General features: G+C 38.5%; 1 protein-coding gene across 1 annotated transcript in view; it reads right to left on the bottom strand.

Annotated features, from left to right (window-relative positions):
- LOC136863513 (ubiquitin carboxyl-terminal hydrolase 15) overlaps positions 1-19759 on the bottom strand; it is a 463080-nt gene that overhangs the window by 249411 nt on the left and 193910 nt on the right. The window contains exon 6 of the mRNA XM_068225978.1: positions 18205-18400. Within this exon, the coding sequence (XP_068082079.1) occupies positions 18205-18400 (196 nt within the window). The remainder of the gene's footprint in view (positions 1-18204; positions 18401-19759) is intronic.

A 19759-nucleotide genomic window follows, 5' to 3' on the forward strand; every position in this document is an offset into this window, starting at 1 on the left:
CACAGAATCATCTACCCAAAGAAAATCTTCAGTAGTGCAGTGGTCCTCCTCCTCCCATGGAATGTATCTCCTTTGAATGCCAAAGTCTTGATGGGCAACACACTGAAAAACAGTCCATTTTCATATAGGTTAAAAATGTTCCTTTGTTAATAATCCTTGGTCAGCTCCTACAATCTTCTATCGATCCATTCTTCCACAGTTTCATCACTAACTGCATTAGATTCCCCACAAGCAGTTTTATAGGTTAGGTTATACCTTTTCCTAAATCGGTCGATCCAGGCACTGGCTGCGCTGAAATTTTCATTGACAAGAATGTTTGCCACTTTAAGCACCTCTTCCCTTAAGAGCACATCGTCAATTGGAATGCCTGCGGCTCTTGAAGTTTCAAACCAACGTTTTATTTTTTCCATTTTATCGTATTTGCAGTATGACACATACATCCTTTTCTTGGAGTTTGGTCCGCATTGTGAAGCACTTGATGTAATGCTTCCTCTGTTTTTCACAATTGTATTCAGCGTGGATACAGGAAGCTGCAATTCACGTGCCAATGAAACTCGTGTTCTGTGGTATGAATCAACCTTTTCTAATATTAAAACTTTCTCATCCATAGTGAAAGTTTTTCTTTCCTTCTTTTTTTCCATTATTAAGAGGAAAACAATAAAGTAATAACAAAGAAGGATTAACAAATACACACGACGGGAAAGGAAGATCGCGGCAATTCACTTGAACTGCTCGACTCGCATAACAAGAACAAAAAATGTAACAAATAACAAAAATAAATGTGATGAATTAGCGACAATAACTTTAACAACTCCAACAACAAACACAAGTGTAAAACAGTAACCGTGAAATAACAAACTCGGGCAAGACAAACAATGAATCACTCTATAACGTCTCCTCCTTGTGGCTTATACTGTGCTTAGCAATAAAGCAGACACCTGATATATTCTTCTTCTTCTTCTTTTTTGCTATTTGTTTTACGTCACACCGACACAGATAGGTCTTATGGCGACGATGGGACAGGAAGGGCCTGGGAATGGGAAGGAAGCGTCCATGGCCTTAGTTAAGGTACAGCCCCAGCATTTGCCTGGTGTGAAAATGGGAAACCACGGAAAACCATCTTCAGGGCTGCCCACTATCTCCCGAATACTGGATACTGGCCGCACTTAAGCGGCTGCAGCTATCGAGCTCGGTCTTCTTCTTCTTCTCCTCCTCCTCCTCCTCCTCCTCCTCCTCCTCCTCCTTTGCGGTTTTGTTGGGCTCTGCATTTTGCCATTACCCAGATACTGTATGTGCAGTATTATATATGTTTTTAACTTCTATTGGGTGCTTGTTTACTTGCATTCAAAAGTCATGGGATTACGGTGGAAAATTTGTGTGTATGTGAGATTTAGAGAGTTAATTGAACTCATTGTCGGATTTGAAAATAAGGTTTACGACGTTGTGGAAAACACCTGATATCAAAGAATGCGCTGCATTGGTTAAGCGGAAGTTCAATACTGAGAGTTCTAAGAGTTATTATAGACCATGGTTGTTTGATTTGGTCGTCATGCCATGGTTACTTAAAGCGTTTTAGGGTAGTTACGATGCCATTTTACCCCGAATATTTTCTTCTTGAACGGCTTGTCATAGCGTAAATGGCGGGAAACATAAAATGTCACAAATGTAAATTTGAGGATTTTAATACATTGTGAGCATAGAAAATCTCAGGGGACCAACAAAAAATGTTGTAAAAGATGGGAAAACTTAAAAGCCAGGAACGTAACTGCAGAGTAATACTGTAAACACATTTTAACACTACAAAATTATTTGCATTATGTAATAATCATTATTGGATTCAGTGATGCTTTGAATTGTACATTATGTTAATATTAGGTTCCATGATCAGCTGAAGATGACCTGAATAGGGGTCAAAACCGGTCCTGTATACTAATGTGATATAGATATTTTTAAAAGCTATATGTCAATAAAGTATTGATTAGGTGGAAGATTCCCATCTTTATAATTGTGTAAACTTTGTACAATCGGTAAGATAATTAGTGAAAGCTGTAATAGCTTTTTTTCTCACAATTCGGCTTTCTTACTAGCAACAGTCAATAATTAATATCTTCTGAAGTATTGCACCCAGAAGCATGAACTCTTTTTTTACATGCTGGGTATCTTATGCTAATTTTAGAATCCCAATTTTCAAAAGTGAAAAATTCTACTTTATGTCCCTTTCCATGCAATGAGTCACATTTACATCCTTTGTAATGATCACAGATTTTGGCAACAGATAATTAAGTTGCCAATTTCTGGAATTGCACATAATGTCAAAAATGCCAAATCTGAAAGGCAAAAGGAAATAGAACCTGGATGGAGAGGGTTTGATGGTATCTGTACTTGTCATGTCATATCAAATGAGTAATGACACTTTGCTTGGTGCAAACATGGAGAATGAGGTGAAGGAGGAATATTGCGATCTTCCATTTAAATTTCTGGTACTCAACAGTTTCCTTAAAAACATTTCTTTCCATCATCACCGTTTAAAAATGCTCACATTTCTTCACTTACTTTCATTTTTTTCTTCCTCTGAGGAAAGTGTCAGACTTCTAACAGTAGTATAGCGACTCTGCATTTCTTGCATTGATCAGTCATTGACTTCTGTATTATTATATCAGGACAATGTATTTTCCACAAGGAATAAAAGCTCTTCAGTGAGACTCAACACAGTTCCTTCTGTTTGCAACACTCTTCATAGCAGTGGTATAATTTAACCTTTGAATCTAAAGAAGGCAGAAGCTTATTAGTCATTTTGGAGTGATTTGCTTGTCTGCCTGGAAGAAACAATACATTTTGGATTGCATAATTTCTTACGAAACTCACCATGCGTTTCTTCAAACAAGCATGTCTTCTCTGACAGGGTACAATGTGTGTTTCCATGCAGCTTGGTCACTACACCTTTCTTTGAGAATATTTTTCCGGGTCTCTTCTAGCGTATTTTTTATGTATCGTGACTAGGGCCTGGATGTTGACGACCTAAAAATTACCTATAAAATGCCCCTAAAATTCTATTAAAAAGATCTCAAATTTAAAAAGAATGACCTAATAAAAACTATCAATTTCACAATAACTGTTTTAGACAAATAATGAATACGTAGTTGGAATAACTGTACAGTAAAATACCAGTAAAAAAAAAAAAATTTGGGGACCTCTGAAATTAATTTGTTATACTGAAATTTTGTTATACTGAAATAAGTCAATTCTTAAGAACTCCCCTAGTTTTATATCCGTTAGTTATTGCTGTTGTTAGGGGCGTAACTACGAGGTCATCTGCCCTGTTATATCTGTTGCAGGATCTATATAAATTCAAAATACCATTATGAGTTACAGTATTGACAGATGTTTTCAGAAAATCTATTTTTACATTGTACCAGCAAACTACACATTGTTCCAGAACCTCATTTTTTGAAAAAGTATGTGATTTTCTTCTGAACAGATCCAGACACAAAAGCTCGTTCCAAATAGTCACCAACCACTGCATATGAATTTAAAACAGATTCTGGCACATCACTTCATGACACAAGAAAATCTTGAAGGCTACGTGCCATGTTCGTTGCCTGCTGAAGAGTCAAGCTCTGTCGATCACAATCATTTTGGGGGTTGACTTCCTCTTCCTCCTCATCACATGGATCTCTATCATTCATAATGTCCTCCACAATTTCCTCATTGGTGATTTCTTTGTGGACTGTTACATCACTATCTACATTGATGTAGTTGGTAAGACTTACCGTAGATGGCACATCCAACGTTGTACACAAACACTTCCAATTCTCCTTGGTTTCCACATAATCCAACAATTCACTTTCTGCGACATCTTCTGTAAAAACCACTCCAGCTTTTCTAAAGCAGTTTGTGATGATGTCTCCATTCAGGGATTTCCATGTAGCATTAAACATCTGCATTGCTCCCAATATGTTGATGTTAATGTCTCTATTCGTGGCAACGTTGCACAGCATTCAATAGACCACACAAGCTCAGTAATGCCGCTTTACTGCATGAATTATACCCTGATCCAGCGGCTGCAGAATTGAAGTTGTATTTGGAGGCAAAAATAAAACTTTTACATGCTCCAAATGGCGAGGCACACTATTATGAGAAGAGCAATTGTCCAATAATAGAAGAATTCTCCTCTTTTCGGCCTTCATCCAATGTTCCAAGTCCAACAACTACTCTTTGAATAGAACAGATGTCATCCATGCCTTAGAGTTGTGCCTGTATTCACAGGGCAGATGTTGCACCCCCTTGAAGCACCTTGGCTTCCCAAACTTCCTAATTATGAGAGGCTTCAGTTTGTCCGTCCCCGTGGAACTGGTGCACAAAAGAGCCGTGGTACGTTCTTTTGAACGTTTGCCCCCAAAACACGTATTTCCCTTGAAATCAAGGGGTTTTGTTCGGCATTAGTTTATAAAATAATGCATTTTCGTCTGCATTATAAATGTCTGCCAGTGAATATTCCTTTAAGGCATCTGTTAGAGTCTCCAGCCGCCATGAAGACGCAACTTCCTTCGGGGCATCGTTAGCTTCACCATTTATAATTTTGTGGGATATGCCATATCTCTCCCAGAACCTATGAAGCCTACCAGCACTACCCATAAACTCAGGTGACCCAAGCGAATGTGCGAAAGATTGCACATGCTCACATAACAGTGGGCCATTTATTGGAATGTTTTTACTCCGCATTTCCACAAACCACGTATAGACGGCTTGGTCCACCTCCTTGTAGTCGGCTGTCCTGATCTTCTTACGCTGTGGACCTAGGGTATGAGGATCAATGTTTTCCTCTATCCTACTTTTCTGTTTTAAAAAGGTAGAAAGTGTTGACGGGCTAATGCCATACTTCTTTGCTACTTCCCCTTTCTTTCCGCCTTTCTCTACTTCCGCAAGTATTTTACGTTTTTCACTCAACAAAAACTGCTATCGCTTCTGCTTATCCATTTGCAATAATATGAACTTATATATTTAATGAAATGCACACGAACTTTGCAAGTTTAATGATATAACCTTACCAGAAACACTTTGCGAATTAAACACGAAGAAGAAACATGCAATGCATGATACGACGAAACCATTGCATTCATTGGTGGATTACAAACATTGCGATCCTACTCAGCCAATAGTGTGACGTCTTACATTGGTTGATGGGCAAAGCCTATTGGTTATTAAATAACACACGTATATTGTTTACACAAAGTGTAGCGTTCATTGGTGGATTGCAAACTTGGTGCTCCTACTCAGTTAATAGAGTGACGTCTTACATTGGATGATGGGCGAAGCATATGGTTACACAAAAGCGATTGCCTTCTCGATCGCGTACGGTGCATATATGGAAAATGGTGATCATATCAACTGAATAACGAAATAATGTAACAAGAATAACGTTGGTTATAAAACAGGATGAATTTTAGTTTTAATTTGAGAAAATATGGTCAAATTGGTAAAGAAAATAGCTCGATTTTAATTTGTTAAACTGAAACTACGAAATTTGTTAAAATGAAATATTTTAATACACAACAAAAAGGGGAAAAGGAAGGGACCAAAAAAAAATCGTTATTCTGGAAATTTCATTATACTGGTGTTCATTACAGTGGAATTCTACTGTATTGTAAAAAAATATTAGTAGAATTAGTGTATTACTACTAAGTTATTAATCAATAAATTAATAATTATCACTAGGTCATTTTAATTTCTACTAAAATACTGTGAAAAATATAATACCGATACTAACTAAACATACCTTAGTTAGCACTGCAATACACCACTATAGTCATCCTCAAGTTATCAAAAGTGAAGGAACAGTGGTTGTTGGCTAATACTGTATTATACTTTGAGAAACTTCTCTGTACTTCCATAGATGTAATAGGAGCATATCTGAAAAACCCTATGCCACTGGCTGTTAAATCTTCTTAAAAAATGAGAATTCTGAAGTCTTCACCTGATAGAATACTGGCTATTTGACACACTGTCTGACACCCTATGTTTTTATCCAATACAAATTTTATTTTCTGTCTGACTGTATCCCCAATTTTACCTTGAACATTTTTTATACAATCTTCAGCATTCCTGACTAAATCTATGGACTTGTCCAATACCATGCAATTTTCTTCTAGACGGGTTATGGTTTCTGGCAAAAATGAAAAATTTGATTTTATGCAACCCAATTTACCTTCCCATTTGAGAATCAGAAAACAGGTCCTGTACACTTCCAATTGACTTAGCATCTGACCTATCAAAGCCAATCACTACTTCTCTTACCACAGTAGTATGCATGCACTCAACCAGGTACTCCAGCATGTTAAGACTGGTGCTCGGAGCAAAACTACATCAGGGGCTTTGTCTTTGAAATACTTAGTTCGGGATGGTGCTTTGACAAAAACTTTCTTCACTGAGGAAGCTAGTCTATCTACTTTGGGAAATTTCAATCTGACCTCTTCCACGATTTGATGAAAAGCATGAGCCAGACGAGTAACATGCACCATCTTACTGTAAAATGATTTCATTAGATTTTGTTGCCTTTACTATGCAAGGTGCTGCATCTGTTAGGAAGAGTAGCACATTCTCATATCATATTCCACTAGGCCATATTAAACATGTGGACTGAAATGGAAATGGCATATGGCTTTTAGTGCCGGGAGTGTCCAAGGACAAGTTCGGCTCGCCAGGTGCAGGTTTCTAATCTGACTCCCGTAGGCGACCTGCGCGTTGTGATGAGGATGAAATGATGATGAAGACGACACACACACCCAGCCCCTGTGCCAGTGAAATTAACCAGTGATGGTTAAAATTCCTGACACTGCCGGGAATTGAACCCCGGACCCCCATGACCAAAGGCCAGCATGTTAACCATTCAGCCATGGAGCCGGAACACGTGGATTGATCGAACAGTTTGCATATCCGTCTGTGTTTAACTGCTTCCAAAACCTATGAAGTTAGAAGAAAAGTTTGTCCGGGGCTATTCGTTTCTAGGGTCCTTAACGCTACGTTTCCTACATAACATCCCTCTGAATCTATAGTCTTGTCAATTGATATGTAAATTATTTTTCCCCTTCACACATTTACCCATTCGGTTTAAAGTGTCTTCATAACATTTAGATAGGTAGATTTTATGCAATGTTGATTCATTTGGAATTGTGTGACTAGTGTGACATTCAAGGAAATCACTTAATTTAGGATTGATTCGTTTTCCTATCGGAATATTTGCACTAACGAATGCTTCACAAAATTCTTTATACAAGGAAGATAACTTGTTACTTGATGTCGAAGCAGTTTCTTTTAACAGTAATTGGGACACTTTCCTTTTGTTCAAATTTTTCATGACCTAACAAATGTTTTTCATGCCCAACATGTTGTTGTACGGTGAACCTTTTATCTACAGTGACTTTAATTTTGCACACTTTACAGAACAATACAGTTCCATCAGTTGAGAATATGTTTTCACCAAACTCAGACAAAGACAGGGTTCCTCATATAAACTCAGACCGAATTCATGGTGTTTGTACTCTGCGCTATGCCAGTTGCCTCAGCCGAACTTATGTCGCGCGGGGCCACCCTGCTTTAAGCGCGTATACAATCTTATATGAAATCTTACCTTATAAAAGATGCTGTAAGTGTCGTCCTTCCTGGATTATATAGGCACTGTAACTGGTAACCACATTCTGGTGGACGTGAGCGAGTTCTGCCATGGTAATGTTTCTAATTTCATTCGTTTTTCAGTTCCTCCATTGTGTGAGGAGTTGTTCAATACACTTTTTCTTTCAGTTTACTACACAAGTAAAAATCACACACTGTTAGATCTGGAAAACGAGGGGGAAATAGACCATCACTGATCACTCTGTCTGCAAACACTTCCGAGATTGTAAGAAGGGAATCTTCTGCTGTATGAGCAGGGGCTGAATCTTGTTGAAACCACCCATGCAATTTTCCTTCTTCTGTTAACTGATGGAAGAACGGCGTCAAAATGTCTCCTTGGTACCTCTCTGCATTTACGGTTGCCTCGAAAAAAAGAAGAAGAAAAACAGGCCCAATTATTAGCCTTGCACTAACAGCACACCAAACACCAATCTTCCAATCATAATGAGGGACTTCATACACACCATTAGGATTTTCTGTACACCAATAGCGAGAGTTATGGCTCTTAACACGACCATTAAGATGAAATCAGAACTTTTACATAAGAAAATACGGTGTTGCAATGATAAATGTCTCAGCATGTTAACAGCCGAGATTGAAACTGGCGACTCGTTCTTGACAGGTTGAACACAGTCAAGAACTATGCATGCGCCTCCCATACTGCAGCTGCCGCAGCGCAGAACACGAACACCGTGCATTCGGTCTGGGTTTATATGAGAGACCCTGTACTGTTTAAAATGCCTTGGAGTTGACTACTTTTGTTCTGGCATTTCAATACTGCACTGCACAACAAACATCTCACACCTTAAAAGTCCTGTAGTTGCTGGCTAACTGAGTAAACAGTCAGAGGCCAGAGCTGCGTCATAGCTATCACCACTTCTAATAAAGCGAAACTCAACACAAGTCATCTGGCTCTGAGGGGATTACCCCAGGTTCTTATCCGAGACTGATGTGATTCTTACTTGCACATGAAGAAATCGGTGACTCAAACTGTACACACAAACGCATCATAGTCAAGAAAAATTTAAAACTGCAGGATACGTAAGAAACAGCTAATGAAAACAGATGAACACTGCACAACTACAGTATGTGGGTTATTCAAAGAATATTTATGCTGACAATTTCCTTTTATAGTTTAGAAACACAGATACTAAAAGAATGACTTTAAAATGAACATTTAACCACATGTAATAACAAAAATGACCTATAAAAGTATGAAAATTTTTAAAAAGATCTAAAATGTACTTAAATGTTTTAAAATGACTTTATTCTGGAAAATATGGGAAAAATGCATTTTGATGACCTTTATAAACCTCACATAATTAACATACTTATTGCAGAATCACTTAATTGTCACTAAGCATCATCACTCTTGTGACTTAATAGGTAAGTAGCCCTTTGTAGTTTCACAGACTGAAGTCCCACATATCTTAAATGCAATTCTGATATGCTGTCTACCCTTTTGCACTTCCCATTTTGTCAAAACAGTTGATGAACCAATCAAACATGTGAAACGCATCTGTCCAGACAAGATTCAGTAGATTGGAGTTGTTTTCAAAATAATCAAGACACTTGCTTCCTTCATGCAATTGCTTGTACTTGTCAAAAGAAAATTCATCACAGCACTGAATCACCTTCTAAATATGTTTAAAATCACATCCCAAATTTAAAACCTTGTTTGTCATTTGGTCTTCAAAACCAAATTCAGATCTGCAAATTTCAGTGCTGTCTGTTCTAGCTAGACCTAAATCGAAGATAGAGTCAATTTCTGAAATATCATTTTCACTCCCTCACTTTCTCGCGTACTTGTGACGAGAACAGGATGAAAACATACCTGCCAACTTTCAAAAAGAGAAATCCAGAAGATCCTAAAGCGGAAAAATTTTAGCGACACACACATGTGTTGCAAAGACTTGAGATAGTGAAAAAGGACGGCAAGGGGGGAGATTAAAAACAATACTTATACAAGTCAAATACATGTTATGATCACCCCTGAAATTAAATACTTACACAAAGTTACATCCTGATGAGTGCTCATCTGTTTTCACTTAACACTGGGAACAGTTCACACAGAACACAAACAGTTTTTTTCTGCATTTTAACACTAGAACGGCCAGAGCGGTCATTTTGACCGTTAGCGAATTTCATGGTGTTTCCACGCTTGTACTTTTTTACGCACAAGGTTGTGCTTTTGTGACTTTTAATCTTTTAGGGTTATGTACATTCACGCCAAAAATTACATCCGTAGATGATCAGGGAACACCGATATTATCTGTTATACCTAGGAAGGCCGTAAGCAGTCATTTTGACCGCTTCACTTCCTTGGTATGGTGAGCTCTATTCTGCTCACTGCTTGCTTCCTGTGATATATTTACAAGTGGTGCTATAGGGGCGTATGATATAACTAAATAGTATGCCTCTAGCAGTGGTCACGAGTGAACGAGTTAGTGCCTGTCCCTTGTGTAGCACAGTGCGTAATAATGGCTCGGCGGCAAAAACTTACTCCTGTTCAATTATTAGCAGAACTTGAAAAGCTAGGAGAAGATGAATCAGGTGACGAAGATACATTATCAGATATAGATGTAATGAGTGACGATGAGGATTCTATACCTCAACAGTGTGGCAATATGTCGGATAGTGATAGTGATTCGGCTAATGAAAATATTCACCCAGTGGACTTCCCACCTACGATAGATGCAGTTATTCCTTCAACCAACCGTGATCAATCTTGCAGCAGAGAATGGTCTCTTAGCAGCGGGCCACCTGTTTGAAGAGGAAGGGGACGAGGTGAGAGAGGTCATGAACTGGTAAAGTCTTCTTCATTTGCACCAGGGGATCAGTTATGTGGTACGGATGGAACAACTATTTGGACTGTTATCGACAGTAGTGGGAACCCCCCTGGAAGGATGGCTGCTCAGCATGTACTGAAAGAGGCAGCAGGGCCTACTTCTCACGCTAAGCATAACGTAGAGACTAATAACAAGGTTAGTGCCTGACGTTTATTCATTGACACACCCATGGTGAAAGATGTGCACAGAGACTGAAGCTCACAGACAGACAATGGACAACAACTGGTCTATTTCTTTGGAAGAATTAGATGATTTTATTGCTATATTATACACCCGTGGAGCTTATAAACTTACTAGTCTAGCCGTAGATCACACGTGGTTCTTTATGGGGTCCCCCTGTTTTTACCAACACTATGGAAAGGAACAGGTTCAAAGAAATCCTAAGGTATTTGTGCTTTGATCTCCATAAAACTAGATCCACTCGTTTACTGACAGATAAATTTGCTTTGGCTTCTGCTATTTGGAATAGATTTATTGAGAATTGTTATGTGTGCTATAAACCAGGAGTGAATGTCACAGCAGATGAACAACTCCTCCCCAGCAAAGCTTGGTGCAGGTTCATGCAGTAGATGGCCAACAAGCCAGATAAATTTGGCATAAAATTCTGGCTACTGGTGACGTTGATTCTAAGTATATGTGCAATGGGTTTCCTTATCTTGGGAAAGATGGAATGCGACCTGCCCATGAGTCACTGCCTGGAAATGTTGTCCTGAAACTTATGGACCCATACCTCACGAAAGGACATAACGTGACCACTGATAACTTCTTTACATCGGTAAAGTTGGCTAAGAGACTGAAAGAGAAGAAAATTAGTATTGTTGGAACAATCAATCGAGTGAGGAAGGAAATCGCGGAGTCAATTTTTTTTTTTTTTTTTTTTTTTTTTTGCTTTACGTCGCACCGACACAGATAGGTCTTATGGCGACGATGGGACAGGAAATGGCTAGGAGTGGGAAGGAAGCGGCCGTGGCCTTAATTAAGGTACAGCCCCAGCATTTGCCTGGTGTGAAAATGGGAAACCACGGAAAACCATTTTCAGGGCTGCCGATAGTGGGGTTCGAACCTACTATCTCCCGAATACTGGATACTGGCCGCAATTAAGCGACTGCAGCTATCGAGCTCGGTCGGAGTCAATCAAAGCACTACGTATGAATCTGTATGAGAGAGACTGTCGTACTCCAGAAGGAAGATCACACTACTCTCACAGTATACAAAGGAAAAGTGAACAAGAATGTGCTTCTGCTAAGCATTCTACACCCAAGCGTTCAAGTCAGTGAAGATAACAAGAACCTCCCTAGTACTACTGAATTTTATAATGGATCTGAGTATGGTGCGGATGCAGCTGATCAAATGGTGCGTATATACACCAACAGGGCTGGATGCCGAAGGTGGCCTGTACATGTATTTTACAACGTACTTGATCTAGCAGCAATAAATTCATGGATAGTCTACATGGAAGTTACGGGACAGAGAATCTCTCGACATGATTATATTCTTGAAGTAATACAAGAACTAAGATCTGATTTTGTGAAGACAAGATCCCAGTTGATTGAACTCCCTACATATAGTCACCATAAGATCTATCTGTTCGGTGCGACGTAAAACCACTAGCAAACAAAAAAACTCCTTACACTTCAGCCTGAGCCTCAGACTCAGGTCCAATGTGCCAGTAGTAAGCGACAACAATGTCAAGTGAACTCCATTTGTAAACAGAACTAAACCTCTGACACATGTTCTTCGTGCAACAAAGTAGTCTGTGGAAAATGTTTGTGTGAGGTAATAACTTGCATAAATTGCTTGTCAAGAGCCTAAATAGGCTTGTAAACAAATAGAAACTGTTATTTTTATCATAAGTTTTCATAAAGGCATTCAATAGCAAGTCCATCAAAATATTTCATTGTTACCAATTAGAAGTGAGAGAATATGAACAATTATTAATACTTAACAATGGATTGAACTGTACACAATATATCCCAATTGTTAACTATGTTGTTTTAAAATTAATAATTGAACATTCACATGTTTCCCAGATCCTGGATGCTAGATATATGTCAGTAAGCGGCAGCAGTCAAAATGACTGCCTGCGGCCTTTATAGGTATGAGGAAAGTTCTGCCGTTCTAGTGTTAAAATTGCGGGTCACAATATAAATGTCACCATCAAAATTAAACTACGCATGTACACTTATTTACAAAATTCTGTCAAGTTCACAGTATGCAGGCTGTTATCCATCACAGGTTGGGGAGGACAGATGGAGATGTGTTGCTTTCTTTGCTTTCTTCAGAAATTCTGGAGGAAAACTGCTCGAGTAACATGGACCATAACTTCTGGTTTTCAAAACAGAAATAGAATCCAGAATTTCATTTGACATTGAGGACTTAAACTGATTTTGGTTCTTTTTCACCAAGCTGAAAACATGTTCACACTCAGCATTGTTGTGCGGTAGAGTCAGAACAGAAAGCATTAGGCTGGATATACTATCATACTTAGGAACACCATCAACTCCACGAATGTTCATCAAGCGACCCCATTTGGTGCCATCTGTCAGATTCTCGCACTCAAAAGTAGCACAGTCATCAATCTGAAGAGCTACAAATTGGTTCTGAAGAACATTCATTGCATCCTCAACTGACTCACTGTCCTTGCTTGGCAGCAATGATCTGAGATTCTCAAACAAAGGAATGACAGCATACAGGAAGGCACAAGAACCATATAAAAATTTTCTTCACAATTTTGATTTCTGTTCTTTCTTATTCTTCAGCACAGGAGTGTCAGATTTTGAGACACATGCAAATATTTTGGGATCAACCATTCTGACGACTCAGTAGCTTTCCTCTTTTCATTGGCTTTGGAACTACCAGGCTCGACTTTTGCGATCGTAAATGATGTTAAGCTAGTAGTTGATGCACACTGAGCATTGACAAGCACCCCATCTTTAAACAAACCAAGTAGTGTATCGTTCTACGGTGCGATTTTATTTGACGTAAATAAATATCACACGAGAACACATTCACTTCCTTGTATAAATTACTTTATTTACACTGTACGTCACAACACACAACTATACACAGTAGCAAATGACACTATATACAACACTCAATAGCTGAGTACCCTGAAGTCGATTCTGACAAGTACAGATATCAACAACACTGACGCGCGCACTATAACATACTCTCTCTTGAATTTCCCGCCTCACTCACTCGAATCCAATGATCTGACTCCACCTCAGAGCCCAACAGTCCATCACTTGCCTGAGTCCCAAGAACTAAGAATTGCGAACTTAGAACTAAGAACTGCCTTCACTGACTGACAGCTCGATATTTATACTACTCGATCAACCATCTAGAATGATCGACTTCTGGAAGAGTTCTTACGACACTCTAATGAAACACACTCGAAACATCGATTGACCAGCTAGTCGAATGGGTACTCGAACGTTCTTTCAATATTTAAAAATGTACATGGAAATATCTACAACATTCTTAATGTCTCTACATGTATCTGGATAGTAAAACCTTACAGTAAGTTTCCAGAACCCTTCATATACACCAAATATAGTACAATAAGTCTAACATACGAACATTATAGAAATTTCTACCGCTATCGACTCTATAGATTTTGAGGTTAAACAATTTTATACTACATATTTACAGAGGAACCATATACTAGTCATGTTTAACACTTAATAAAAGATAATTTAGCATTTACATATGATAACAATGACATTTACAATAAGATACAAAAGTTGAAAACTAGAAAAGCGGCTGGAATTGATGAGATTTCTGGGGATATACTAAAGACAATGGGTTGGGATATAGTACCATATCTGAAGTACTTATCTGATTAGTGTTTGATCGGAGGAGCTATACCAGATGAATGGAGAGTTGCTATAGTAGCCCCTGTGTATAAAGGAAAGGGTGATAGACATAAAGCTGAAAATTACAGGCCAGTAAGTTTGACATGCATTGTATGTAAGCTTTGGGAAGACATTCTTTCTGATTATAGTAGACATGTTTGTGAAATTAATAACTGGTTCGATAGAAGGCAATTCGGTTTTAGAAAAGGTTATTCCACTGAAGCTCAACTTGTAGGATTCCAGCAAGATATAGCAGATATCTTGGATTCTGGAGGTCAAATGGACTGTATTGCGATTGACCTGTCTAAAGCATTTGATAGGGTGGATCATGGGAGACTACTGGGAAAAATGAGTGCAATTGGACTAGACAAAAGAGTGACTGAATGGGTTGCTATATTTCTAGAAAATAGATCTCAGAGAATTAGAGCAGGTGAAGCTTTATCTGACCCTGTAATAATTAAGAGGGGAATTCCTCAAGGCAGTATTATCGGACCTTTATGTTTTCTTATATATATAAATGATATGAGTAAAGGAGTGGAATCGGAGGTAAGGCTTTTTGCGGATGATGTTATTCTCTATAGAGTGATAAATAAGTTACAAGATTGTGAGCAACTGCAACGTGACCTCGAAAATGTTGTGAGATGGACAGCAGGCAATGGTATGTTGATAAACAGAGTTAAAAGTCAGGTTGTGAGTTTCACAAATAGGAAAAGTCCTCTCAGTTTTAATTACTGCATTGATGGGGTGAAAGTTCCTTTTGGGGATCATTGTAAGTATCTAGGTGTTAATATAAGGAAAGATCTTCATTGGGGTAATCACATAAATGGGATTGTAAATAAAGGGTACAGATCTCTGCACATGGTTATGAGGGTGTTTAGGGGTTGTAGTAAGGATGTAAAGGAGAGGGCATATAAGTCTCTGGTAAGACACCAACTAGAGTATGGTTCCAGTGTATGGGACCCTCACCAGGATTACCTGATTCAAGAACTGGAAAAATCAAAAGAAAAGCAGCTCGATTTGTTCTGGGTGATTTCCGACAAAAGAGTAGCGTTACAAAAATGTTGCAATGTTTGGGTTGGGAAGAATTGAGAGAAAGAAGAAGAGCTGCTCGACTAAGTGGTATGTTCCGAGCTGTCAGCGGAGAGATGGCGTGGAATGACATTAGTAGACGAATAAGTTTGAATGGCGTTTATAAAAGTAGGAAAGATCACAATATGAAGATAAAGTTGGAATTCAAGAGGACAAACTGGGGCAAATATTAATTTATAAGAAGGGGAGTTAGGGATTGGAATAACTTACCAAGGGAGATGTTAATAAATTTCCAATTTCTTTGAAATCATTTAGGAAAAGGCTAGGAAAGCAACAGATAGGGAATCTGCCACCTGGGCGACTGCCCTAAATGCAGATCGGTATTGATTGATTGATTGATTTCCTAAAGAAAGCCATTCTGTGCAAACACATTTCACTATTTTCTTCGTTTCCTTGTTGTGAAGCTCTTGGACTTTCTTCAGGTGTTCCTTCTTCTTACAACTCTTTTCTAAATAACAGAAGATGTTGATTAATAGTTCATCAACTTTAACAGGCAAACTGCTTGCACCTTTCTCAGCAATCAAGTTACTCATATGGCATGAGCAACCCAGTACGAAGACAGATGACTGTGCTTCCCTTAAAACAGCAGCAACTCCATTCTTCTTTCCAATCATGATTAAAGCATTGGTATTTTGTACACTCTAACTGTGAAATTACCAAATTACCAATATTACATCCCGTTGAATCACCCACCAAGGCTGGGACAGACAACACCGAGCTAACTATCTTTTCCTGCTTTGCCACGAAACAGGTGATGACAATAGGGTAAAGCTTATCGTTACTATTATTGCTCCCATATGCAGCTAAAGAAAATGGTTCACGTTGCATGTAACCAACGAGTTCACTTCTTGAATCTGTAGCGATTTCTTTCAAAATGTGTGTGGGTTTTGTACGACCACAGCCATAATTTTTTTTTTGCAGTTTCTGAACCTGGAAGCATTTTCTTAAAGAGAGCACCAGCATGATCAGCAGCAGCTAACGGGATATTATGTTCAATTAAAAATGAAGTGAACAAGCATTCCGCTCTTACTATATCAGGGTCAGTTCCAGAAGAGGTGAAAAACGAATTAATTTTCTGACTGCCATCCTTAAATTTTATATTGGAGATGTGTAACAGATTTAATGTGATTTACTAATTCTGTTCTTCCTACATGAGGAACGTTTATATCACACGAGCACATGGCAACAGAATGCTAATATTTTGCCTTTCCGTGATCGTATAAAACAAGGAAATTCAGCAGAATATGCCTCCCTGAAAGATTGATAATATTGTTTCTTAGTTGAACTCATTACAAACAGCACTAAAAATATTAAATCGCTTACAAATTTTTCACACAATTCCATGAGTTTCAGAACTACTGCCAATGTTACTCACACCCACACACAAACAAAACCTTTCAGCTGCTATGAAGCACGACACAGTTACTAAAGTTGTTATATATAAATTCACAGCCTGCTACTTGTTTGGGAACATCTCAGTGAATGAAGTAGCAGTTGAAGTCGAACAGGTGACAAAAGCACAGTGATAATCGATAATGTGATTGTCGATACATTTACCAATCAAATTTCAAACACTGAATCTCGTGTTACCAGCTACTATCGAAAGACAAACTAATCCAATTTGATGGCAGAAAGCGAAAACAAGTGCGGATATTCAAAATCCGTACAATAATGTTGTTCATCTGTACAACCGTAAAACACACTCAAGATCCGTACATTTTATGGAAAAACCGGAATACTTGGCAGGTGTGAACATGATTTTCGTCCTACAAGAAGAATTTTTAGACAGTTTAGACCAGAAAATAATACACTAATTCTGGTCTTTGAAATCGAACCTCAGACTATCCAAATGCATGAATGGTCATACAAACAAGCGTAAATATGTATTTAACATGTGTACTTTACCAATGACTTGTCATATAGTGGAATATGAGAAAGCCCATCAGACATTATACTTTCACAGTGACTCCTTGATCACATTCACTATCAATTTCACCACTGGAATTGAAACATGAAGGAAAACAAACATTATAAACTTCCTGAATACAGTCAGGAATATTAGTGCACTAGGGAAAGAGTTACATATATCTACAACAATCTTTTCTTGCTCCACATCTCCGCTGGCTGTAGCGGATAACATCAGTCACTTGTGAAATAAATCGGAGATTCCCTTGCCTCACAGCACTATGACCGGGCTCCTGTGCAAGCAGTCCACTTTAGTTAAAATACAAGTTCTAAATTAAGCAGCCAAGTAAATGAAGTCTACAACTGCAACCATACAATATCCTGATGCACAAGCTGGTTATTTCATATTTTGATACAAAAAGACAACGCAGGAACATCATTGAAGAAATCATACCGTAAGTTGCCAACGTTAAACAACCACTGCAACACAAGGTATGGTTTTGTTAGATTGCAAAATCTGTTTCCAAGCTTCTTTTAAAAAAATTTCCATATGGTGACAACACTGTCATAGCTTTCATTACCTAGTTCACAAGGATCAGGCGAACAGATGGCGTTAAATCTAAAACTGAGTATTTCTGGTCTTTCTTGCCTTTTATCTTTCATACTGTAAAATTTTGTCACAAACTTAAGATATGGTTTCCTGGACAGTGTCACATTTATAGGCGGTTTCCCATGATTTCCACTTCCTTCCATTTACACCAGTATTCCTTGGGTCCCTCGAAAAGTGTAAAAGAGTGATAATACTGTAATACACAAACTATAAATCTTATGAAACTCACTACTTTTCTTGTCGATGGCAGCTTCCACCCTCCACGGACGTTTCCACCACAATGGTCTGGTCTGTATACAAGGCTTCGTAATGAACATTACTAGTCATTTCTAATGGTTGAAAGTAGTTAGTTGTATAACTCCACAGTCTCACATCAGTGTCATCTGGGATATTATATAGTCTACGACAGGTTTCAGCAATATGCACTGGAACAGAAAAAGGTAGGACTTTTATAAATTAGTTAATGGAGCATATTTGAGTTTAATACATTTCATAACTAAATTACCTATACCATGCACATGAAAACTAATTCACCCAAGGATATGGATAAAAATTAGGAAAATGTGCAGAGGTGTGTGCATGTGTGTCTGTCCAGATTGATTCTATGTGATACCAGGAAAAAAAATACTGAAAATGATGGTGGCCAAAGAATAATTCAAATCAATATTAATTCTCGACCTACTGTCTAAAAGGCGTTCAAATGTAAAAATGAGTATTTCTGGCCCTTCTTGCCTTTATCCTTTTGTAGTGTAAAATTTTGTCACAAACATAAGATATGGTTTCCTGGATAGTGTCACATTTATAAGCTGTTTCCCATGATTTCCACTTTCAACCATTTACACCAGTATTCCTTGGGTCCCTCGAAATGTGTAAAAGTGTCTAAAATGTCTTTATTACTAAAATAATAACATGGTGAGATTTGTCCACCATTTGTTGTATGGCTTGGGAGGAGCAAGACAGCCTACATGTTTCTGGCAGTACGAAGAAAACTAGAAAGATGAATTACAACTTCATTTTGGGTTCCTCTCCCCTGTGAACCATGTAACCTTGCTGCAGTCGGGAGGCTTGCGTGTCCCAATGAAGCAGGTAGCCGAGCTGTAGGTGCAACCATATCGGATGGGTATCTGATGACAGACCAGACTAACAAACGGTTCATCTAAAGGGGGGTAGCAGCCTTACAGAAGTTGCAAGGGTGGCAGTCTAGATGACTGACTGATATGGTCTTGTAATATTACTTAACATGGCGTAGTTATATTGATACTGCTACACAGCTGAAAGCAACGGTAAACTACAGCCGTAACTAACTCCTGAGGACATGCAGCTCTCTCTGTATGAATGATGTACTGATGATGGCTTCCTCCCAGGTAAAATATTCCAGAGGTAAAATAATCCCCCCCATTCAGATCTCCAGGTGGGGACTACATGAGAGGGGGTAATCATCAGGAAGGTGGATATTGACATTCTGCGAGTCGGAGCGTGGAATGTTAGAAGTTTGAATCGTTTTGGTAGGTTAGAGAACCTGAGAAGGGAGATGAATAGACTAAAGTTAGATGTAGTTGGTATAAGTGAAGTACACTGGCAGGAAGAGGAGGATTTTTGGTCAGGCGACTAGAGAATTATCAACACAAAATCAAACAGGTGAAATGCAGGAGTTGGTTTAGTAATGAATAAGAAAATAGGGCACCAGGTAAGCTATTACAACCAGCATAGTGAATAGATTATTGTTGTCAAGTTAGATACCCAGCCAATGTTCACCACAATAGTGCAGGACTATATGCCTACTA

The sequence above is a fragment of the Anabrus simplex genome, chromosome 2 (genome assembly GCF_040414725.1).
Source record: "Anabrus simplex isolate iqAnaSimp1 chromosome 2, ASM4041472v1, whole genome shotgun sequence".
In the NCBI taxonomy this organism is placed as follows: Eukaryota; Metazoa; Arthropoda; class Insecta; order Orthoptera; family Tettigoniidae; genus Anabrus; species Anabrus simplex.